General features: G+C 39.4%; 1 protein-coding gene across 2 annotated transcripts in view; it reads left to right on the top strand.

Moving 5' to 3' along the window:
- Positions 1-334: 334 nt before the first annotated feature.
- dab2ipb (DAB2 interacting protein b) overlaps positions 335-26,362 on the top strand; it is a 125,525-nt gene continuing 99,497 nt past the window's right edge. The window contains exon 1 of one of the 2 annotated variants that reach the window (XM_046066276.1): positions 335-576. In XM_046066276.1, the coding sequence (XP_045922232.1) occupies positions 537-576 (40 nt within the window). In that variant the 5' untranslated portion in view covers positions 335-536. Of the gene's footprint in view, positions 577-10,124; positions 10,395-26,362 lie in introns of those variants that run through there. The other variant, XM_046066278.1, reaches the window with a different exon arrangement.

Genomic DNA, 26,362 nt, shown 5'->3' with positions numbered 1-26,362 from the left:
CCAGGCTGCTGTACTACACTATATAACTTCATAAATTATTCTGGCATGCTAATGTTTTCCAAACTAATGTTACTAAGTTCTCTTTATGATGAGAAAAAAATATGCTGAGTGTAAAATTGTGGAAACATTCAGCACTGCCACAACCCTCTATAGCCATATCTCTCCCCCTCTCTCTCTCCAACCACCACAGTGTGGAAACTGCTCCTCTCTCTTATCCCTCCCATTCTGTGATTCATTATAATCTCTCTCTCTCTCTCTCCTCTCTCTCTCCCCCCACTCTCCAGAGAGGGGCTCAGTCAGACAGATGTAACACAGCGGTAGAAGCCTGAGCTGAGCTGGCAGGCTGCAGGGGCCAGACCAGAGCCAGTAGCTCTGACTGGAGAGAACAGCGGAGAGGAGACGGTAGTGGTGGTGGCAGTAGAAATAAAACAGCAGTTGTAGGAATAGTTTGAGTAGTTGCAGTTCAGTTTCAGAGTCGACTTTGCCTTAGGATATGGATGTGTTGATCCAGGCGCTCATCAGCCTGTGAATTTAACATGGACCCTGACACCAGCACCCATCCAGAAGCACAGCATGGTGAGTGAGATTTGAAGTGCCAGGGAGGGAGGAAAGGATTGGAAATGATGAGGATGAAACTGTGGGAAAAGTTAAACCGAGTGTTGGTGAACAAGGGAATCATTTCACAAGGTTTTCCTGTAAGCTTGCTACTATGACTAGGCTCTCCATTTGGCTCTTAAGCTGTTGACTAGGGGCTCTGTGGTCAGATGAATAGGACTTCAGTCTGTTCTTTTGGGTAGGGGGTCAAGGGGTGAGGGGTGTTACATGGCAATGTGATGAAATCAACAGCCTGCTAACGACATTTTACGCTAATGACCTTTTGGTCATTATTTTAACAGGTTTTGTTGTGGCTATGAAAGTCCAAAATGTATGCTTTGGAATTTGCCTTGTCTTTTAGTTATTCATTTCTGGATATTTTGGTGCAAGCTTCATAGAGCAGGAAGCTCTCTTCTTGTTCTTTTGAATGCAATAATGAACCGTTACATATGTGAGGGTCGTGGGTGTACCATTTCTGTTAAAATGCAGCAAGATAATTCAATGGTTATGTGAATCAGTATATTTGAATGCTGTGTAGTGGTTGCAGCATGTGGGTGTTTGTGTTAGAGACACAGAGCGGCGCGAAAGAATGAAAGTGGGAGAGGGAAAGAGAAAGGGAGAGACAGAAAGAGAAAGAGTTATGTACACAAATAAATCCAGGGGAATCTAGCCTGCACTGTAGGCCAGTGAGAGTGCTCGCTGTTTCTCTTCCCTCATTTTCCACTGCCACTTTTCTTTTTTCTCCATTTCTCCAAATGTTGGAGCCTAAACTAGATAGTTAAAAGGCAGAAAAAATGGTGTATTATTAACTGGGCCAGAAAAGACGGTGTTTTGTCTTCATGGCCGGTGGGAAGGACTCTGCTGTGCTGCTGATGAAGAATGTGGTTACAAGAATGAGTCAACAGAGAACATATTTCCAAGAGACCATAGTTTCTCTTCGCCAGTGTATAAGCCACATTGCTTTATGCACTGGGCTGTCTGCCATGATGGAGAAGGACGGACAAAGAAAGGGAAAGAAAACTGCAAAACTTCATCACTTTTATCCATCTCTTGAGACGTGAAACTTCTGTTTACAATCTAACCTGAAGATGTGAGAACATTGAGCATTTTCTCACCATCACAGTTAAGGTTTCCCAACATAGAATGTCAACTTCATACAGTGATTGACTACTCTCTCATCTCACCCAGTCAGCAGGCCCCTCTCAACGAGCACAGCCTCAGAGGATATCTTCTAAAGGTGCAATATAAATAGAAAAGTGAGAGTAGAAAGGGCAATAATCTGATATCATCCGATTACATTCGCACCTCAGGCTTGCAAGCCTCAGGAAGAGTTCACGCCTCCTAGGCTTGTAGGCATCAGTTTTCACTCTCTTTCTCACTCAGTCATACACACAAACACATACATGCACACAGACCTCATTGCTGTTGATTATAGAAATCCTTCCAGTGCATTTTTTTCATATAATACAAATTGCTTTGTGTATTTTGCATATGAGGTAGATGTTGATGTGCTGTCTGCATCTAGCTGACACTCTAACTACATCTACCTAGTTCCTTTTTCTATCTAAAGAAAACATACTACTCTGGAGATTACCTCTCTTACTGTACAGTACTTTGATACTACTTTAATGTTGTAAGTGGTATTGATACCAGAAAAGCTAATATAAAAGTGGCCACTTAAATAACTCAAACAATAGTCAGATATATAATCTCAATCTGCATCTTTAGTTTTATTACATAAGTCTAGAGTCGTGGTCCATTGTGCACACAACAGGTTTTTTTCAGTAATATGCTGAGAAAATATTTCTCTTTACAAGAAGCCATGCTTTTAGCAAACATCAAAATGAGCACGGCTACTAGTTTACAGGAACACACAGAGATGAGAGGAAGATTGAGGAGGGAAAGTAAAAAGGGAGTTGTTATCCATGGCCTTCATTGACATGTAAATAGGTCTGCATGTTTTTGTCCTAGTTGAGAAAGGTTGAATGCCTGCTCATGTACTGGAGGAGAAAACACAGGGACAATTTTTGAGTATGTGTGTGTCTGTACTTGAGTGTGTGTATGTGTGTGTTTGTATAGCACTTTTATTAGACAGGGGATTAAACCTGTTGAGATTTCTTCTATTTCACTATAAAGCATTTTTGTGAAAAACAAGGGGCTTTACTCTCATTTTCCATTTTGAGGTGAATTAGGGTTTCTGACTACACTTCGAAAATTCCCAGATTTGATCCAGATGAAAGTGTGGTCTTGTGGGTGAAAGTGCTGCAGGGCTTTGTCTTCAAGAATGTTCAGCTTTTAATAAAAGATTTATTCTTGCTTGTGTTGTCATGTTCTGAAATCTAGCCAGACTTTGGAGCTTGGTAGTACAGGGCGTGTAAATTTAGGAACTGGGCTGTCGGCTTATAAATTTTAATCTAGCTTTAAGAGAGGAAACACTGTCTTGAACCAGGCCTTATGGTTAAATCAAGTTCATTCTGATGTACTAGAGACTTTCTTCACTCTATGAGGTTACAGCCTCGGCAAATGAGTGTTGTCTAAGACTTTAGAGCCTCCTAAAAACATGTTTAGTCTGTCCTGTTTCCAGGCTGCTGTTGTAAACACGTTTGTGTGTGTAGGGCTGGGTGTTTGCGTGCGTTTTTGTACTTGCATTTTTGGGAAGCAAATCTAGATTTTAAACCTTTGGTGGAAAGATATTTGGCAAAGTGAGGAAATTCTGCCTCGTTGCATTACTTTAAAGGCCTTTCTTAGAGATTCAGGGAATTTGGTTTGAGGTTACAATACAGAGAAGGACAGAGAGGTCTGTTTGGTAGCTTTGTTGAGCGCTATATATATTTACTACAAACTTGACTAGGTGGTCCTTCAAGGAGGTCAAGGACACATTTGTGTTGACACTACACTACATATTTGGATGAATGTATCCTTGACCTGGCAATGTCTAAATGTGGCTGGAACAATCAGGCCCTGATGTGCCCGGGTGCTTTCACTCCTGGATTCAGAGTCATCTGCTGTTATCCACATATTTGTCCTAAAAAGCTATAAAAGGCCTGCTACTAGTAATAGTCTCAGAGGAACTAAGAATGAGTATGATTGATCTATTCAGAAAGCATTTGTGCTTCTTATGCAGTTTACCTTTTGGACAAATTATCCCAGGAAATGAACAGCCTCAAGAACTAAACTCAGGAACAAAAATGTCTTTAGGGCGATCAGATTTGCCTACACAAATATGCAAATCAAAGTGACTGCTGGGTTTCATTTTTGTGTGTGGAGAAAAAAACAGGTAAACGTAGATGAGTGTTAAGTAAATTTGTGATGCATGTTGTAAAGGAGACATGCACTGGATGACACACCTTGCTTGTAATCTGAATAACTGTGCTTGTGCAATCAGACATTGCAACACATAATCTACCTTTATAGTCACGGGCCACTGAAAAAGCATTACTTACCTTGGAAGCAGAAACTGAAACTGGTGTTTGAAATGGAAGTAAAGTTCTTGAGATCCTAAAAAGGTTCCTGTTGTCAAAAAAGGCCATATATGACACTGGTACTCTCACACGCTGTTCCTGAACAACTCGATTTTGGATCTAGTAGTAAAAGTGATCTATCCAAAAAGTACAAGAACATCTCTTCTCCTTTTTATTGTGAAAATGCAAAGTCTTGTCAAGTCATTCAGAAATAAAAGATATTACGCATTTTCTAATCGTATTGTTCCAACACATACATATAGAACTGAAAAATTTAGCAGTTTGCAAACCAGAGCCACAGCCGTGAGGTTCTCACAGGAGATGGCACATGAAAAGTTCATCAAACACTGAAAACTAGTCTGGTGATGGTGGATATAAATAACAGTGTAAGAGCAGAGCTAAGCAGTAACCTCTGAGAGCTGACATGCGGCCAGCAGCAACAGTGGCACGACTCCATTTGGCCCCATTTGTCAGAAAGCCTCCCTGATGGGAGACTGTCAGTCAACAGAGCACTGCTGAGAAGGGGATGAGGGACGGAGGGAGGGACAAGAAATTGAGAAAAGCAGTGCATAGTATGTGAGACAATAGAGAGTTAAGGGAAATTAGAATGTGTCATCTTGTTTTACAACCCTGTGTTGTAAAATGATAAATAAATCTACCTTGTAAGTGTAAATTTTGCCTTTTCTATATGTTAAGTAGATGTTAAGCATGTTAGTGTAGTTTGTGTGTTTGGGTACTAGTGTGCATGTTCGTGTGCTAGTATGTGCCCATTGGTATGTGTTGATGTCGAAGTGTGGTGTGTGTCTAAGTTGAAGTGACTGCAAGGGGCAGAAACTGATCCAAACACAGTCATGAGCTTGTTACACGCTCACAACAAATTTATGTTGGGAATGTGCTTTTCATGTCTCTGTAAATCTTATGTAAATGTGCCAGTCCCACATTAAGCAAAGAGTGCCAGAGAGGGTGAGAGTGGTGAGGGAATGCGAGCTGGAACATATTAACTAACTATGTGAAAGGAAACCGGTAAAGTCAGAAATCTGCATGAATATTTGATTCTAATCAAAGCAGGATGCTAGAATCACAAGATAAACTGATCTTAATCAGTGCTTTGTTTATCCTTCCTCATTGTTTATGTTGTTTACCCGGTTACAGATCTGTGATGATCCACCACAGTATTTATTTCAGTACCATTGCTGGTAGGAAAATGAGGTAATTTGAGCCAGAAAGTTAAGCTTTGGAAAAGTAGCAATATCACATTTTTGGAAGTTTTTATTTAAAGTCTTTAACCCTTAACACCGATTTTTGCAAATTCGCACCTCTTCCCTTCAGACTGCAGCTGAGATAGCGTATGTATTCCCCCTGTTTGCGCATATTCAATACGTACCTGGGAACCTTTTGCAAGCACTGGTTTCTCGTTTATGCCTGTTGTCACTAATTTGCATTATACCTTTTTTTTTATTATTGTAAATAAATTCAGGCATCAAGGGGTTAAAGTGCTATTATATCTGCTTTGTGTTATACCATCACAATTAAATGAATCCATGAGGTTAACTGCCAAAACATCACATATTATTAATTTTTTATTACAAACTCAGCTTTTAGAAAATAGACTGTAAAAAAGTGGATGTAGCCTATTGGTTTGTGAACTAATATTTTGAAGCCTCGGGTTTGGCATTTTGGCCGCCGTCATCTTGTTTTTTTTTTTATAGTGACTATATTGGGATGAGAGGGTGGAATTAGCTAGCTTGGTTAGTAAGGTGCAATTCACATTAAATTATATTAATTGAGATGCTAATTTTGCCTAGCAAAAAACAGGCTTAAAACAAAATGTACTTGCTGGAAAAAAAACAGCCGACTCCTCAAAGTGGCATGCAGTGCAACCAAACACTGAACAAGAAATTTTTAGGTGACTAAAATGTTGAAAGGGTCAAAGCTCTAAGATGAAAACTAAAAAACAAGTTTAAGTCTAGTTATCTGCAGCAGTAGATTTACAGAATAACCATCATGCTGTATTGAAGAAGACTTGAAACTAGCGACTGAGACCACAAACCTATTAGGAAAGTGTTTTCTGAGGGAATAAATCTGGCGAGAAGTTTTGTTTTTGCAACCAGCGGAGTCGCTCTGTTCTGGCCATTACAAAGAATGCACGTTTAAGGAATTATCTCAATGTCCTCATTTTCAGCCCAAAGGTTGCTGCTTGTTTTAAACCCAAAATGTTTCTGTAACACACTTCCATCAAAGAATTGACCGTTTATACCAAAAGGTTATCAATCAATTAATCAGACTTTGTTTGTGTAGCAATTTTCATATAGATGTAACATGAAGTGCGTCACGCTGTAATGCTGTTAGATTTGCTTTTGTCTTTGAGAGTGCTCTCAAAGAATCTAAGCAGCTTCAAGGATTGTGCTAGAAGAACTAATCCTCCCAGCATAACAATGACATACGTGATCAGATCTTTGTAAAGTCAACAATAGCTCATATGGAAGAGGTTTTGATGGTGGGGGGAGCTACAGTACAGCAGCAAACATTTGCATGAGTGAATCAGTAGATTGAAAGTTAGAACTTGAGTGCCCTACCTAATCTGACACAATGCTTCATTTATGACAAGGCACTCAGAGTTCAGTATGTTACTCTGCAAGAGCAGGTTTTGTATTTAGTTGTTTGATGTTGCCTTCATTAGATAGTTGACAGTAAAAAGTGACATTTGAGAAAGAGACGTTAATGAAATGTGATAAAGGCCCTGGTGAAACCAGGGGGCAGTTAGGTGGTATGCTTGTTAGACCGCCAGGCCCCAGGACGTCCCAGTTCTAGCCTTTTATAAGTTGAATTCCCTTTGGAAACCTTCCACAAAAAGCACTTGCTGGCATGGTAGGCATGGTAGCAGCCTGACCCCACGTGCCGCACACAAGTGCCTTTGTCTGCAAAATGGCAGTTGTTGGCATTCCTGACTCCATGTCCAACTCTGCCTACAACTGAAATACACATTTCTTTATTTCTCTGCTTTTACTGACAAGAGGAATTAAGAGACGATTCGTAAGCCAGACACTCTGATTTGAATTGATGTAGTTTTTGATTTTGTTCATTTTTTTCTGACTCAGCTTTCTTAGGAGCAAAGTGTCATTTTGTTATGCATTAAGTTGTGCCTCAGCACAAACATTTTGGATTATTTTTTAGCACCCAATCACTCAACAGAGTGAGAGAATTACTTCTATAGACAGATCATTAGGATACAGTGATACACGTGTGACTGAATGTTTGTTTCCTCTGTTTGTCACTGATGGTTCAGCCCTTTTGTCACACTGGGACTTTCCATTCCTTGCTTTCTGCTTACCGCTGTTATACTGCTTTGCCTTTTCTTAATCTCTCCTATATATGCTGTTTTTGTGTCTGTTTTTGTTATATTCTTAATTCTGTTTGAGCAGTAACATAAGTGCTGTTTCTCAAGGGAGATCCATTTGAAAAACTCTATTCCACTGGTTGTGGATTTTACTTCCAAGAACATGACTATACTCTTTAACAATAATCTATACCTAGACTAAACAAACAAGGATCAAAAAAGTCTTCACTCTGCATGTTCTTAATTTTAACGTACACAAATCGACTCAGGAAAATAAACAGCGTGACAGGGGCTGTGGGATTAGTGAGACAGAAAGGGAGACAAACAGACACAAAGATAAAAGGAGAGGCGTGTCAGAGTTGTCTATACGAGTGGACAACACTGCTTCACTTTTTGTCCCTGTGTAACTCTATAGCCCACATACCAAAGTACTCACTCACTCTGTCATTTCAGCCTTTGGGTTTCTGTCTTTCCCATTTTTCTTCTCACTCTTTTCAATGTTTTTCCTGGTAACTGTTTGTATTAGACTTTAGAAAATTTTGACTATTGCCCTTAAAATATGTCCCTGCATACAAGCTATATATGCCCATGTACATTTGTCTTATATATTTCTGTATTTAGCATTTTTTACTGGCATGTGAAGCAATTTTCCCTAGTTGTCATGAACTGTTTGGAAATTTAGAAGTGATCAAGCCAGTCTTCAAAAAAAATTAGTAATCAGAAGCCAAAATGTGACAAATAACTCTCATCACCAAGCTGTTGTGCACAACAAACTGACAACATGATGTTTAACTGGAGTTTTTCGAGTTGTGCTGGGTGCCTCAGAAGCAAGAAACATGTGAAAGTAATAGATCCACATATTTAGCCAATCTTCAACTATGTCACAGACTGCCTCCACACCAGAACAATTTGTATCATTTAACATTTACTGAATATTTGTGGAAACAGGGCTGTTCCTTTTTTGGTTTAGAGAGTGGAGTGGAGGAAACGTGGAGCTGTCATCAGTTTATTCAAACCTCTTGGCTTTTTTAATACTCCGTTGGTATAATTATAAATAATATAGACATTAATAAACGAAACATCTTGTCACCACAGTATCTGTCAGTCAGCATTAAATTATTAGCCAAAGTAGTGGCATGGTTCTAGGGATGGCAGTGTTGACCTGCAAATCTCATAAAATATCTCATCAACTGTTGGATGGATTGTCAGGTAATTTGATACAAACAGTCAGGGTTCCCAGACGATGAATCCTACTGACTTTTATGAACCTCAGACTCTTCCTCTTTTGCCACCAGGAGGTTGACATTTGTGTTTTTTAGTGAAATGTCTTGCTAAATTAAGCTGTTGAACATGATCAACATTATACCTGTTAGACATCAGCAGGATAGCATTGTAGCACTGAGCATGTTAGCTTCCTGATGTTAGCATTTCACGTGAAGCACTGCGGTGACTAATTATAGACTTGTAGAGTTGCTGGCGTGGCTGTAGAATTAGTCTTGTTATAGTACCATCTTCAATTATGTATTTTCAGACACAAAAATATATGTTACAGCAATAATAAAGCCATTTTGGTGATGAACAACAGTGCATTGTATTTGAATAAAAGAGCTAGCATAACCCAGTTTAGCAGTTTATTAAAAAAGCATCATCATATGATATTATTCTTATTCCACAGCCCTAAGGCTTTAGTGTGACTTGATGTGGTGAGAAGACGAGAGAAGGAAAAGGAAAAGTAGAAGTAGCCATAAGTAAACTGGTGTGAATAGCAGGAGGAGGGGGAGATCTGATGTCACTTCTGTGGACAAATGCCTCGCTTGACATATGTCTCACCAAGGACAGCAGCCGAAACATGAGAGTACTGTTCTTTGGCAGGAAGGTGGAAGGGACGTGAGAAGAGACAAGGAAACATCACATTACCTTTTGTAGTTTTGTGTGGTGACTTGAGTCTTCTTTGGAAAATTGCCTGGATTAATTTAGCAAATTAACTAGTTTATCTTGTAGATAAAGGGAGAAAAAAAGTGAACCAGTAAATTGTGTTTTAAATGTCTAATGGAGTTTTTTTATTTATTAACTTTCAACACTTTCAATTGCCTTTGTGCCTGAAATATGCTATTTAAATAAAATGTCCTTGTCTTGCCATTTTAAGAAACATAGAATGTGTTTTTTCATATTTTGCATTGAATATTTAATATTTAAATATCATTTAGGCAGAACAAAATGGAATTGTATACAAAGACAAGTAATGTCCAAAGATAAAAATAGTAACAGTCATCCACAACACTGCTGTAGAATGTAGTTTAAGTGTATAGCAAACTCCAGCTAATGCTTTAAAGCTGGAGTGTGGTAGTGAGGCCTGGCCTGGCCCCGCGGTTTTGGTCAACCGCAACAAGTCCTCTGATTGGTTGAATGTGAGGTAGGAATTCAGCTCTCTAAGGTCTAAACTCCGCCTCCTTCTCCTCCTCCCCACCCCGGCCGCTGAGGCATGACGGCTTTCCCTGTGCGCACACACACACACACACACACACACACAGTCTCTCTCATTTGCCTATTCCTATGAAAAGGGCTGTAAAGCAAGGAGTTAGACATTTGAAGATAGAGAAAGGAAGTGAGAGAAAGCAACAAAAGACAAAGAGAGTACTCTCCTGCCCTCTGTTTGGGTGTGTGGGTGAGTTTTTTTCTCTCTCTCTGTGAGCCTGAGAAGGGGGAGGACCTGAACCCTGCTAAGAGTCAATACCCCTGCAGGAGTCCACAGGACCATACACACACTCACTCACACCCTCACACACACACACACACACTACATGCATACTTGCTCAGTCCACTGCAGCTACTGTAGCCTGAATGAGTGCAAAGCAGAAGGAGAAACGGAGCAAGGAAGCAGGAGTGCGAGACAGGGGAAGAGAAATCTCTGGAGTTACTATTACTTGTTGCTCTTGGTTTTCTGTGTGGACTGAGGATGATATTCCCTCTGCTTTCCCTGCGGCAGTGGGACCTAGTCTGAGGTGAGCACTAGCATTCCACTCTTTGTCACTTTTTTTTTTCTCTCCATTTGCCGGCCAAATATTCTGTGAGAGCAAAAAAGGGAGTCTGAGATATAAATTTTATGAGCTTTTCTGTGGCATGGTTGCGCTCTTGGTGGAATGGCGGAGGGGTGTTGAAAGGGAGGAGGAGGTGTGGAAGAAAGCTTTTCACGTGCCGGGGAAGCTACGTTATCAAGCTGATCTGTCAGAGAAAGAAGCACAGTAGACTGGGTGGAAAGAAGCAAAGCTATCTTTTTTTATGGAAGAAATGAATGCAGAGAAAAATTTTTAAGAAATGTTGGGCTCAAAAACACAAAGATGTGTTGATTCAGAGCTGTGCTCCTGCAAGTGGGACAGCAGAAGATGAGAAAAGGAAAGTCAGTCCAGCTCTCATTCTCTTCAGACTCTTCTGACTAATGCCTCCCGTTTTTTGGTCTTTGTGTGTGCAGCTTGGGGCTGCTTTGCTGACAGGACCATGCAACATAAATGTGACATTTATTTACAGGAGGAGTAGTCCCATTCCAACACACAGGCAAAGGCACAAAGTAGCGTTCAACTACTTTAGCAGTGTATAGCCTTCATTTATCAGCTCCTGCATGATTACAGTGTCTTCTCTGACTCCTCTACCACAGCTCACTTGAGTGTGCAGGCTCATAATCATTCCTCCACCAACATGTGTTTACATGCTGCAGTCTGTGACATACACACAGACTGCTAAATGTCAACAATTTAGGAAGTTGCTCTTTTGGAGTTGGATGTCAATAACTGTGACATTAAACATTTATGTTAATTAAACGTTCTTGGACCTTTCTGTATAAAATATATTATCTGCTAAAGTAAACTTTGAGCTGCAATGATTAGTCGATTAATTGATTAGTTGTCATTTGTTTTCAATCGGCTACTATTTTGATAATTGATCCATAATCGCTTTTAAAACTAATTTCACATGTGAATACTGAATATATTTGGGTTGTGGACAAAACAAGACATTTGATTAATTGATGAAATAATCGACAGATTCATCAAGAATGAAAATAATCGTTAGTTTCAGATTCCATGCAAAGAGTTTAGATGTTACGGTTTTTTTTTTGTTAGTAGTTGTGCAGTGTGTCCGGGCGTGGGGCGGGCATTGTTGTCCTATTATTAGAGCAAGCTGGACAGTCCAGCAGCTGTGCGGAAAGGGAAGGAAGTAGGCTCAGAACAGCCGGAGAAGGGGATTACTGGGAACACTCAGCGGGAATTATGGACTGACTGGAATGGCATTCCTAAAGGTGGTGGTGGAGTCACTGGAGGGGAAGATAAGTCAGCCAGAGAACCAGACTAGGATCAGTGTGGGTCATAAGGAAAGACATAGAGGTTGGAGGTCATCAGTGATCTGGTCAAATACATTCTGCTGTAATTGCAGATTAGACGGACAACTTGATTTTTGATTTATTGAGATGGATTTGCGAAGTGCTGCAAGTAGTTATTTTTTCATTAAATGAGTCTTGTATGAAATGTCTGAAAAATGTCTCAAAACCTAAGGGGACGTCTTCAAGTTGCTTGTTTTGTTCAGCGAACAGTCCAGAAGTCAAATTAGTTTAGTTTACAATGACATAAAACAGAGAAAATTGGCAAATCTTCACATTTGAGAAGCTGAAACCCATGAATGTGGGGGCTTGGCTTGGGTCACCTGATCAACTCCAGCACGGACCAGTCATATGGTTTGTGGACTGGTAGCTGGAGAGGTGCCACTTCACCTTTTGGGCACTGCCGAATGTTCCCTTGAGCAAGGCGCTGAACCTCTGAACTGCTTCGGGTGTCAATTTAATGGCAGCCCCCTCGCTCTGACAGCTCTCCATATGTTAATGCATGAGTATAATATTGTTATAATAATAACAAGAGAGGGTCGAGGGATTGATAAAGTTACCTTCTTCTTCATCAAAAAGACGCCTCACTACAATTGCTGTATCGTATGACATTTTAAGTTTGGATAAAGGGTGATAAATAATATACAAACTAATAGAATCTGTCATCGAGTCTGCTTGCTCACTCTTTGTAATATCTTTATCTCCGACAGCCCAGGCAGTGGAAGCTGACCAAGGGTTCTTAGGCAGTGAAAGTGGAAGGAGTGCCTTACAGATAGTGATTACTTAGTGATTGACTGCTGTGATAAACAGCTGCCACACTGGCTAAAGAGATAACAGCATCCCAGTATTACACACATATCTCTGCTATCTCTGCCCCTCTCTCCCTGTAAATCTCTGCTGTGTATTCCAGTGAAATACACTTGCTCAATGCTATTAGATGAATACTGCAACAAGGGCTTTAAGGTTTGACTTTTTTGGATTTCTTATTTAACATGTTTTTTTTGTTGTTGTTGTTGTTTTTTTTTTTACCATATATGACCACTGCTGAGTTTTCTACATGTTTAAAGTTGTCTGTCACTTTCTCCACACCTGCAGGGTTGAATGCAAGCTGGAATGTGTTTAATGAAGACTGAACTTTTTGGTGAAAAACATGCCTATTGTGAAACTGTCTCATCAACAAACCAGCACAGCGTAATTGAGGAAAGATTCAAGATTAACATCTCTTGTCTTGAACGTACTTGTTAGATACTTTTTTAATGATTGTGAAATCGAAGCTCAAACTCCAGCTGCATTTTCTCTGATGGCGAAAGTGCTGATAGAAGTTTACCCCTTACTGACTAAATATATGGCCTAAAGACAAGACTTCTGTAGAATTTAGAGAAAAGTGCGTTACACCACACTACAAATTTACTAGTCCACTTAGTAGTTATATTTAATCCTGTAACATATGTGAGGGGGGTGACATAATTCTGTGTTTTAATATCAAAGTATTTTAGTTCACATACTGTCCATAGTGTCTCCTCCACAAAAACACCAGAGTGTGGTTTAGTAGCACAGGACCCGCCCCCATTTCACCCACTCTCTTTCCAGCTTCCCTTTCTCCCTCCCACCCCTGCTCTCTGAAGAACAGCGATGTAATTAGTCAGAGTCATAAATCACAGACAACCGAAGGGATTTTGATATATGGTTGACAGCAATATACAGGAGTGGTTTCACTGTGTGGATTTTGAGTTTGGGGAGTAGAAAGGGTAGAGGGTGTTGGCATACTGTATGTTAATGTGTTTTGCAGGGTACATTCTGTTCATCTATAGACACACATGTTCTGTGTGTCATCATGTGTGAGAGAAATTATCTGTTTATTGCGTGTCTCAGTTTCTTTTGGATTGCCTGTTTGGGCATGTGGCTGCAGCTGCAGCCTGTGTGTCTGCACTGGCAGTTATTGCTCATTAAGATCAAAATCAATTAGCCATGTCATTGTTTTCTGTCCTGTGGACCACTAATGACAGCTGTGGAAATTATGCATTGTGTCTTTGTTATAGCAATAAAGAGCTTACCATCTGAATTAAGGGCTTTCTGTGGATCTAAATTCTTTGTTATGCTTCCCCAAAACATACTCCTTCATCAACAAATGACTCCTACTGCTCACTACTGAGGGAACATACATACACTCACACATAAAGATGCGCAATAAACATAAAGGTCTTACTATAATAACATATTTAATTAAATATATTACTGGGACGAAATTTAATTTAAGCGTCATTATGATATCCATTTGTTTGTCTGTGATGAAAATATCTAAAGATGTCACAATTTGTGTGAAATCTACTGTGCACGTGTGCGCTTCCAAGGGGAGAAACCTATTCGTTTTGGACCATGGTCCTAGAGCTTACATGACTATTGCATATTTGATTGAAAAGGTTAGTAAAATATTAAAATCATTGCCCAAACCTTCAGCTTTCACAGGTGTATCTCTTCACCTGTTTGTCGTAAGCACACACCATTACAGTGCTCATATTAGCACTCTTTATATGTCGGTGTGTACATGAGTGGAGGAAGAGTGCTTCAAGGCATAAGCTGTTACTCACATCTCATAATAACATAATAACATTATAGTATGTTGATATATTGACTCTCATTAATAATCCAGCTGTAGTCCATATGTAGTTAATCATTTAATTTTGTGGCCCCTCTCAGCAGATCTGGCCCTCAACAAGGGCTTTGACTGAGCTATTTGACGTGCACACCCTCCACTGGAGCTGCCAGATAAACGGATATATGTGCTCACTGTGCCTCAGGTTGTATTCATGTAGGCTTAGAGTTTGACTAGGCACATTGCAGTGTCTGCACATATGCTGTATGCCGTTGCTGCATGCCGCTGCTGCATGCAGATGTAGTTACAGTAGATGCTTGTATGTTCTCAGTACAATTATGGTGGTATTGAAAGTTGGTAAAAAAAAATAGCTGCAAACAGAGAAACGATCTACTATCTGTCTACAACTGAGACTTTTTTGGAGTTTGTTTTTACATTTACTCATTTAGCTGACGCTTTTATCCAAAGCGACTTAACATTGCTATATATGTCAGAGGTCGTACGCCTCTGGAGCAACTAGGGGTTAAGTGTCTTGCTCAGGGACACATTGGTGGATGGGTCACAGTGGGGTCTCTCACACCAAAGGCATAGTCTTATCCATTGCGCCATCACCACCCTTTTTGACATTTAATGACCCGGTTACTCATAAACAAATGTTTGTTTGACACACTTCATCCAAATTAGTTTTATTTAATGGTAGCACTTCAAGCTGTGAATCAGAAAATACTCTCATATCCCAGTACAATTACCTTGGTAGCTTTCATAGATGTCCCAGGAGTTGTTCTGTTATTCACTGTCTATTTAGCAGCACAGACATTTTTTTCTCTGAATGACATCATTACTGTCTGCCTTTCTTCTAGTTAGCTTAAATAGAGTCATTCAAATTCACAAATTAAACCTGAGCACTACAACGCTACAGAAATTATGGAAGAAGGTGAATTTAAAATGTTGTCACGGAACTAATTATGGTATGGTAATGTGGAAACACTTCAATAAAATTATATTTAAATTGCTTAAGCAATGAGTCATACTCCTTTTACATAATGTGGCCTATTGCTATGACACTGTTGTTGGGAGCATTTAGGATGTAAATACCTCACAAGTGGTTGATATTCTGTGAGACTGCGTAATGTAGTGTTTGTGTTGTGTATATGTAAAGGTGGGCCATTTTTTGTGTGTGCCTTCTAGTCTGACAAAGTCTGTTGATTCACAAGGCGCTAGATCACCCATTGAGTTTCAATGAGCCAAGAGATAAAGAGCAAATACTTCAGGGCTCTTGTCTGTGTGTCTCAAGCAGTGGTTCGCTGTCTATTTTAAGATTTTATTATCGCACACTCTTTTAAAGTTAGATGTTAGTTTAGGGTTTTTGTGTGTGTATGTTTGCCTTCACATCACCTCAAAGTAATGGCATAGGAGCTGCAAGTGTGTATGACCTGTTTCTGAATGACATCACTCACATCATGTTGAAGAATAACACTGTATTATTTACACATCGAGACACACATAAAAGCAAAAACTCTATACTCTACAACTTTTAAAGGGATAATTCTGGTTTATTAGACCTTGGATCTTGTTTTTGTAGTAGTTTTGGCCATCATTTTTATCAGTTAGAATAACTTTGTACCCACCAAGTTATTTTGCTGAGAACTGGCAACATAGCGACGTTGCAACAATGTCTGACACAACAAGCCACCAGTTAAGACAGATTATGTAAACCACTTTATTTGGAGGTAAAACAGAAAGTCCGGGCACTTGAATTGTCAGTAATAATCTCTCATTTTACAGGAAAACACTTGTCTTTGTTTTGTTTTCCAAATAAGTTTGACTGACCTGGGTTGTCAACCTGTCTGATATTGTAGTGTGACTGCTCGTGTTTCTGGCTTTGTCCGACTTCCTTTTAGAGATGTTGTTGTGTCCCTGAATCACAGTAGTTAATTTGATGAGTGCATTACTATTATTACTGGAATTAAGTCATTTTAGGGCAAGGTCACTTTGGCCTTTGACAAATACAAATTTATGGGGGAATCACGGCAAAAATGTAGGACGCCATGGCCAAAACCAATTGTGCGATAAGTGGTTATTACTTTGTATGAAGACAAAACAGTATGCAATCAGCAAGCAGGAGTCAATGCATTGACTACATTAAAACTGTACACTGAATTTTTGACTGACACTGCCGTTAGAAATAGTACAGTTAGCCCGATAGGCCATTGTCAGTAATCAAGACAAACACGCATTATTAGACTGTAAACCATTAATCAAACTTGTAACTAACTGCAGTTAACATTAGACAACCTAATAATACTTTAGCAGTTACTTAGGGTTTCTGTAGTGGTAAAAAAAACTTTAAAAATGTACAGTATCAGCAGTTTGAATTAAACTGAAGCTCCCTGCACTCTCCGGGAAAAATATTACACCAAACCCTCTTTCAGAAATGTGACATATGTCGACAGTCTTCATGTCAATTCGACCTCAATATAATACATAAAGATAAACTGTATTTCCATACAAACTTTACATTTTGGATTTTGTCACCTCAACCACTACTAGCCTGATTTTAGTGTGAAAAGACAAAGGGAATGAGAGACGAACTGTTTCAAAAAATAAGATTTCTCACTAAAATACCTGCTGGTTGGTGGATCAGATATACAGCAAATTTAATACAGACTCATAACACTGTTTAATCACCGATTATTGTGTGTGTGACGTTAATTGAAGTTTTTTCAGTTTCTAACTGACTGGTAGGCAAACTCAGCTATTTCACCTCAGTGGGGTCGTTTGCCAGGATCGTCGATACTGCTGATTCGTTAGTGTTCCTGGCTGTTGTAACGACAGTCGTTATGCTCATTAGGACTACCGGAGGCCAAGACTGAACGACTATCGTTGGTATCTTCACATGAGGCCAATAGGTTACGTTTGTTGAGTTTCCTGGGTCGTGATGAAAGGACCGCATTGTAAGTGGGGGATAAGTGGTGGCGTAGACTCCCTCGTCTGTTCAGCGACGGCTTCTTAACCCTGGTGTAGATGGCTTCCCTGACACCTCTTTCAAACCATCCATCTTCTCTGTCTAAAATGTGCACATAGTGGTCCTCAAACGAGTGTCCTTTGTCCTTCAGGTGTAAGTAAACTGCAGAGTCTTGACCTGAGGAGTTGGCACTTCTGTGTTGAGCCATGCGTTTGTGTAGTGGTGTTTAGTCTCCCCAATATACAGGTCTGTGCATTCCTCACTGCATTGGACCGCATACACTAGATTGCTTTTCTTGTGCTTGGGTGTGCGGTCTTTGGGGTGTACCAGCATCTGTCTTGGCATGTTCTTGGGTTTAAAAAACACAGGGATGTTGTGTTTGTTGAAAATCCTCCTGAGTTTCTCTGATACTCCAGACATGCGTGGAATCACAATGTTGTTGCGTTTGACCTTCTTTTCCTCCTCTTCCTGGATCTTGTGGCTGTTTTCACAAAGGTCCATTTAGGGTAACCACAGGCTGTAAGTGCCCCCTTCAGGTGGTTCTGTTCCTTCTCTCTGGCTTGGGCGCTTGTTGGTATGTTTTCCGCTCTGTGGTGCAGCGTTCTCATGACCCCTAGCTTATGCTCCAGTGGGTGGTGGGAATCGAAGCGTAGGTATTGGTCTGTGTGTGTGGGCTTTCTGTAATGCTACAATGCGGTCCTTTCATCACGACCCAGGAAACTCAACGTAACCAGTTGGCCTCAGGTGAGGATGCCAACGATGGTAGTTCAGTCTTGCCCTCGTGTAGTGTACGACCATAACAACTGTCGTTACAACAGCCAGGAACACTAACGAACCAGCGATATCAAGGATCCTGGCAAACGACCCCACTGAGGTTAAATAGCTGAGTTTCCCTACCAGTCAGTCAGAACTGAAGAAGTCCTTTGGATGAGGGACTAAACGTCTTTTAGTATCTTCAACCACGTCCAGTTGCCCTTGATTTTAACCTTCTTTGGATAAGGTAAGAAAAAGTTTTTTTGACAGCGATGTTTCATTCCACGCTGCAGGGCATCAGTGGCACTGGCCATTTGGCCGTGGTATAATGCCTTGCGAAAAGGAATGATAGCCAAAACGACAAAAATAAAACCAATGTTGTAATAAACCTCTACTTGATGCAATTTTCGCAATATTCTGTAAGAAAATGTCCCAAAGCATTGCAAATGAGGAATCTTTGCTGTTTCTTGCTCTTTTATATTTTTCCTCTCACTCTTTTAAAATCTTCCTTGACATTGATGTACAGATAAACAGGCTTTCATCACAGAGTCCCAGACAGACTGGTTACCAATAAAATTTGTGGAGACAGAACCCCAGTACTGAGCCTGGCCCTTGGCTGTCAAAACAAAATTAAACTGGAGTGGAGAAAAGGGCACACACTGTTTGCATGCACTAGTCCTTCTACTGCACGCCCTGAGAATATGCAGGTTGACCCCTGAAAAACCCGGCATGGACACACACTGGCCTCTAGAAAAAATAGCTCAACAAAGTTGTTCAACTACAATGCTATTGTTGTCGAAGTGCACCTTTGACTGTTCTCTAATGTATGAGGCACCACCACAGATGAAAAGCTCCTTGAACTTGAGATAAAAGTCTTGCTAACCTGTCTCATGTCACTGAGCATTCAGAGACACCACAAAACAACTATCACACTTATAAATATTCATCCAAGGCTGGTGGGGCAGTGAGGGTTCATCTAAAATGATCTGAGGCCTGCAGTGTTTTCACAGAGCAATGAAGCAATAAATTATTAAAGAAGATAAAAAAGTATTGTATATTTTACATACAGACTTGAGAGAAAGTTGGGTAGACGGGGACTAACTCAGGGAAGAAGTCCCTCCTTACATCCTGACTTTTCTTTTCACAGAAACTCACATGAACACATACAAAGTGCAAGATTTAATTGTTTTCTCATAGGCACAGTTTTTATTGTTTTTATGGTAGCCAGCAAGGGGCTCAATTCCACACAGTCAAAAGACAGATGCTGCTTTATGTTATGGGGATTAATTAAGTTGATTTCCTGAACACAGGAAATTTTCTCATGTAGGGGGATTTTAGTTTATTTACAGAGAAAGGGTGTCCTTACAGCAACAGTATTGTTTAAGATACATGACACTTTCTGAACACACCTTTCATGATGGATTATTGTACTTATAAAGGAAAATATTCTCTGGTCTCTGTTTATCAGTTCTCCTTCTCAGTTTATCTCACAGTGTCCTCTCAGTTTATCACATTCAGACAGACACACACACACACACACACCGTGGGAGTGAAAGAAATGATGTTGATGATGTAAGAAGGTGGCCTAACATGCTGAGACAAAACAGAAAACAGGAAGGAGGGGAAAATGAGCTCCACTCCCAAAGGTTCGCTTTCCCTCCAACGTACCTTACTTCCTGTCACAAATCCCCACCTCCCATTTTGACCCTTCACACACACATACATACTCGCACTCACTCAACAACCATAGTATTTTTGTTTATTGTTTTAGTTTAGTCCAGTTTGTGTTTTTGAGTTTGCTGAGGTCATAATAACCTGATTTTAAGTGTAACATTGAGCTACAGTTGCTTGTCAGTGTCTTTGTAGAACACACTGGTGGAGACTGCACTGTCCCAGATAGTTGTACTCCTCCTGTGTCCTGCCCTCGATCTCTCTGAATAGCTACACACATACACTAACACATACACACACATACAAGCAGAAGTTGGACCTTTTGTTATTGGGGCTGCACAACTTTGAGAAAAAGGTGCAGTCCCTGAGTGAAGTGTATGAAGGTGTTAAAATACAGAATTCCAATTCTGCCTGTTTCCTCCCTCTACTGCCCCCACAACTGCCATTTCATCTGCGAAGGACAGAGACATCCACACAAACACACCCACAATGTGTCTGTGCATGTGTGTTGGAGAGAGAGAGACTGTGAGATTGCTGTTTATAGCTTGGATGTGGATTCCCATAATAGAAAAAAGTGTTGCTGATCAGTGATGACTACACTTACAGGCCACGCTCTTTGGCAAATAGAATTCACTTTAAGTGCCTGTTTTGATGTTTGTGCTTGCTTCGTGTTTGAGTATGTCTGTGTGTGGCTTTGTCCATGTGTCTGTGTGTTTTTCCAGGTGACAGGAAATTGAAATGGTGTTGCTGACCTCGATCAGCTGTTAGCTTTAAGGTTTTCCCAAACTGAAATAAGCACCTCTTTCCAATTCACTTGTTCCTGTTGCTTGCTGTTACTACTACTTTATCTGACAGATATGAAGGAGCAATGCTGTTTCTGAACTAGTCTTTCAGACAGATACAAACTAAATATGTACTACTCTTCTGAAACGGTCCCTGTGGGGAACGAAGTCGCTAGCAGTGTTTCATGCTAAATGCTAATGTCAGCATGCTAACATGGTCACACTGACAATCCTAACATGCTGCAATTAAGCAGGTATAATGTCCCATGTTCACCAGCTTAGTTTAGCATGTTAGCATTACATTTGCTAATTAGTACAAAATACAAAGTAAAGCTGAGGCCAGTGGAAATATAATTAGTTTTGGAGTTATGTGGTTATAAACCAAAGTATTGCTATTTTGCTACACGAATCTGACAATAAAGTACCTTTACCTTTAAAAAGTCAGAGGTCAAAAACAGTAAATTTGAGTTTAGACCCATTTGGGGTGTCAGACTATAAGTCTTTTGGGACTTCACAGTGGTAACCCCCCCCCCCAGATTTATTCTTAGGAGCTTCACCCACACTACCAAAAACTAAATAGATAAATAAAATAAAACAACATGTTCTCTCTTCTTCTTTGTTGTATTTGGCAATTTAGATAGATTCTGTTTCTGAAATGTCACAGATACAATGGAAGTTAATGGAGTTTGCACTGTACAAAAAAAAAATTCATTGACTTAATTTGGCCACTAAAATTAGGAATATGGAAGCAGATGCTTGTATGCCAGACTGTGTACATGCAGGTGAGAGCTCAATAACAGTCATTGCATTTGCATATATCAGGGTCTTACAAGGTCAGTGGTTGATGGATAGAGAAGTTTTACAGTACCATTAATTGCCAGCCTCAGTATTGCCTGTATCACTGCCAAATCCCTAGTCACCCCTCCTTAGCCTCACTCTGGCCCACTTGAATTTCACATGGCCATTTCACAAATTATGCCTATTGTTCATATGACAATGAAGTCTCTGTGGCTGAATTAGAAGTAGAGACCCTTACATGGGCTGTTACTGAATTCCATGAATTCCAACATAAAGAACATTAAGTTTTATTAAATGTAATGGTAAACAGATATTATGAGATATGTAGGTATTTATGTAATCTACTCCATTCAATGCCACGTCAGCATATCAGCACAGGCGTGTATGGTTTTGTCCCACATTTGCTTGTTTCAGTAGAGTTTGGCGCAGTGTGGAAGTGTGAACGGTACTATGAGTGAGCAAAGAAAAGAAAGTGAGCAATTAAAAGAAAGAACGAGGAATGGTGATTCTTTCTTACATGTACAAAGAGAGTGGGATGTTATAAAGAGCAGCAATAAAGCTTAGGAATGAACTAAGAGGAGGATAATTGAAGCACTACAGTCCCACTTCTGTAATGACATGTTCCTATAAATCCAGCTTCCCGACTCTCCCTGTCCTCTAATTTTTTTCCCCACGTTTACAGCCTGTTACAGATGTCTTCTAAGAAATAATCTGGATTAATTTTGGGCACAGTATTGCAGCACCTTATATAAACTCTACCAATTTGCTATTTTGACAAAGCTATGATACTAAGAGAACTCACAGTAGTTCAAATTCAAATTATGGTACTGCTCAAGAGAGTTTTGTCTTGTTTTTGTTTTGTAGCCAAAAAACAACCTCAGCCTTGTGTTCACATGATTTGGCATACTGGAAAGTTTCAGAAAAGCCTGCTAACACAGTACAACACTAATTTCTGCTTTTATTCTTCCATCCCCCTCTCATAGCATATTGTTTGACCTGGGATTTAAAGCTGAATTGCACTGTAGATTAAATAAGAAGAGGATTACTATAAGGAGATGGACAGTGAATATCTGCGTAGAGCTTACACCCTATGTGTGTGTGTTTTTGCACACATGTGCACATATGAACATGTTTATAGGCTCATGCCCCGCAGCGGGATCAATGAAGTCTCAGTCTATCTGTGTTAGGTCGAGATGAGTGTGCTGATGTGAGTTTGTCTGTGGCCAGCCATGCAGTCTATGATCCTTTCTCGTGTGTGTTGTTTTGCTGGTCCCAGTGTGTTTGCTTATTCTTTTGATCTACAGAGAATTTATTGGAACAGATTTCCCTGTGTAAGCTTAAATGTCAACAGCAGAATGTGGGGTATTCACACAGTAATCCTGACATTGTCTCTTTGATGAATGTTGCACATGGCCTCACAGTGTGTACTGTGTCACTTAGTGTGTGAGTGACAGAGTAAGTAATAGAATTTGTGCCAGAATAAAAAGTTAATAAGTCGGTCAACAAATAATTAATTGCCAAGGATTAATCAAGCCAAAATACCCAACATTCTTTGGTTCCATTATTATAAATGTGAAGTTTAGGCAATATCTTTGGATTTTGGAGTGATCAGACAAAAAAAAACAATTGGAAGACTCTACTCTAGACTAGTTACTCTAGACTCTGAGAAGGTGTGACGGGCATTTTCACAATTTTCTTACACAAAATGATTTATCAGTTAATCAAACAAAATACTGAATGAGTGTTAGCAGCATTTCTAGTTCGAATTTTATATAGTGATGCAAACATATTTATACCTCTTTCTGTGTACACTTTACTATCCATATAATAATAATAAAATAACTGTATGTGAAATTTACTGAATTTAATTGAATGGTGACAGAGAAAAACTGGAGGAGACTTTGAGGACTTTGGGTCATAAAGAAGTCATTTCTTGCCTATTGCATTTAAACAATTCAGTCCCATGCTTTTACACACACGCACACTCTAACTATGAGCATTAGTTGACAATTTTCAGTGCTATATAAAATAGCTGGTACTCTGTAAACAGAAATGGTATATGCAGACCTCAAGCTCATAGGATCCTCTCGCTGGTCTGAGCTTCACTATTGTGTTGTGGGTCTCTGTGAGACCTATAAGATCTACAGCCCACCATTGGAGGAGGGTGAGAGATACACAGCCACAGGAGAGACCACAAGCTAAGCTGAAATCCACACAGCCAGACTGCAAATTAACACAATATGAAATAACACTATAGGCTATTAAATGATACTCAACTACAATTTAGCAAGGTGGTAGCATATTGTTAAGTAACGTTTTTTCCGCTTATCCAAAACGTGCTCATGCAATTTATTTTCGTATTTTTTAAAAATGTTTTTTGCATGCTTTTTTTGACTTAATTGCAAATATAGTTGTTGATAATTGTTCTTTGTTTGCCACTTCCCAGAAGCGATGTCGGATGTGCAGTGTGAAGATATATGATAACACATAGCCTAGTTCTAAAGAAGATCTATTGAAATTGTTCTGTGTGAAGGACATGGTTCACATTACATTGTGTACATGTGAAACCCTTATTACAAATAATAATAATAACAGTTCTAAGCTTTTTATAGACCGAAAGAAAGGGAGAGAAAGAGATATAAATAAATAAGTTAAAATGGATAAGTGTGAGTAATCAGGATCTCAGAAGTCGACTGCAGTAGCAGACAATTGTCATGTATTTGCCAGGTCACCTCCCAGAAATGGATGACAGCCTGCTTGTGAGCTCTGTTAGCTGTTAATGTCCTATTTACAGATTTTTTCTCTCTCTCTCTTGTGTCTGCTCATCTGTTGTTGAAGCGTACCCAACTGTCTGATCTGAGATTCAGAATAGTCGACATTTTATAATGAACATTTTGAAGAGAATGCTTTTCGATATTTATTACAGTATTGAATTCCCCTTTTTGGGTGCAATTGTGCCGTAGCATGTACAGTATTTAGTGACCTTGTAAAAGAGCCTGTGTCTCTGTTCGACTTCCCTTTTTAAAAAAAATGGTAATTAAATAAATAAAAACGGTTTCAGATGACAATCCCATACATTGGTTAGGGTGGCAGAGGTTAGGACTGGGTGACATGGCCAAAAATGTTATCGCGACAAAAACATTTCATATCATTCCTGATCTATAATTATCACGATATACGTCAAATCATTATTTCTTTCAAGTTTAAAGGATGATTTTTGCTCCTAAATGAAAGTTAATTGTGGTTTTGAACTTTTCTTTCTGGTCAGAACAAACACTTGATTCCAAACAATGGATCACTTCACAAATCTGAGACAGAACATTCAGAACAATTGTGATAAAATCTGTTTCAACAAATATGATCAGTAAATCTTTTTTCAGGGCCTTTTCCTCAACAAAATAACAATAAACCAAATACTTATTGACGATATATTGAACATTTATTATATTGTTATTGAGGAAATTTACAATGCGATAATTATCATTATTGTTTTATTGCCCAACCCTAGCAGAAGTAACATGCAGTTTTTAGATTACCCTGTCATACTGTAACCACGAATTCTCCAAAATCACTTGTTTTCCTATGATGATACAAATAATTTTACTATTATACTTGTGTTTGTGCATGCACAGAATGTCCTATATGAATAGAACTTGCTTGTGACTGAGCATGGTGGTGCATGACTGTGTGTGCCTTTGTGGCACATTTGATATTCAATTTGAAAACAACATTGCCAGGGGTCTTTCCCTGCTCGTCTGAAGCGGTTGCTTCATTAGTGAGCCCTCTCTCATCTCTTCCTCCCTCTCTCACTTCACATTTGTGCTCTTTATTTCTTTTAATCATGCGAGAAGAAAAAAGTCCAACCCCTCTCCTCCTCCTCCTCCTCCTCCATCTTGGGTTTGTCTTTGTCCAACAGTGTCACACAGATTCCTCTGTTCTCTGTCTGCCTCTAGTCTTGTATAATGAGTTTGGCTTGGGACGGGAGTCAGGACATTCGGCAATTTGGCCTTTACTCTGGGGCCAAGAGGGAGCGGGAGGCATGAATAAGAGGAGGAAGAAAAGACAGCATGGATAGATGGCACCAGTCTGTCACTATAGCAGCAGAAGTATTATTAAACTTTGTGTTCAGAGAGAGATGTATTTTATGTCGGCAAACTTTGATGACTGATTCTCTAGATTTGGGAGTTGTGGATGTCTTGAAAAGTAACCCACACTGGACATACAGACACTGATAATAACCAAACATACACATTTAGACATTAATATTTTACATCTTACTACAAATCAAAATTTCAGCAGTGCATCACTTCACCGTCACCTCTTCAGCTTCTGGTTGGATGTGGTTCGACTTAAAGTACAGTTTCATAGTAGACATAGAAGTGTAATAAGTCAGACACCAGAGTAGACCAATATGAAATTACGAGGATATTTTTTATTTTTTTATTTATTTCTTGGCCAGCAATTCTGTTTTTAAAGATATTCAATACATTTTTATTAAACCTTGGTTTTCTTGGTTTAAATGTTTCATCTTACTAACTGTTTAAAAATCAGATTAAATTAAATTAAATTAAAATATATGTTAAGTGTCTTTGTATTCGTTAAATGTCATTTCAGTTAACCCAAGATTTCAGATGGGCTTTGCTCTTCTTACAGGCATCCCTTTTATCCACTCAAACACTCCACTTTCTTTGTGATTAAAAAGAATTGCTCGAGAACAGATGCGCTCCTCTTTTATCTATTGTTAGAGAGGGGTCGTTGGTTTCCATCTGTTTGTCCCTTCTCCACCAAATGTTTGTGGATTAATTCAGATTAGGAATTAATTGGACAGCAGTAATTTAGATGTTAACATGTCAGAGTGGGCAGCATGATGTATCAAAGTGGACCACAATAATATATCTGCCAAAGGCTAAAACCATGTGATTATCTGTTTTCTGACTTTCACACTGTGTTTCTGTACAACCAAACCAACCACAACAAGAAAACAGAATTGGAATAAATATTCTAGTGCAGTGTAGTCATTTTGTTTTTTTAAGGGACTT

The sequence above is a fragment of the Micropterus dolomieu genome, linkage group LG13 (genome assembly GCF_021292245.1).
Source record: "Micropterus dolomieu isolate WLL.071019.BEF.003 ecotype Adirondacks linkage group LG13, ASM2129224v1, whole genome shotgun sequence".
In the NCBI taxonomy this organism is placed as follows: Eukaryota; Metazoa; Chordata; class Actinopteri; order Centrarchiformes; family Centrarchidae; genus Micropterus; species Micropterus dolomieu.
This window is presented reverse-complemented; position numbering and strand designations above follow the sequence as displayed.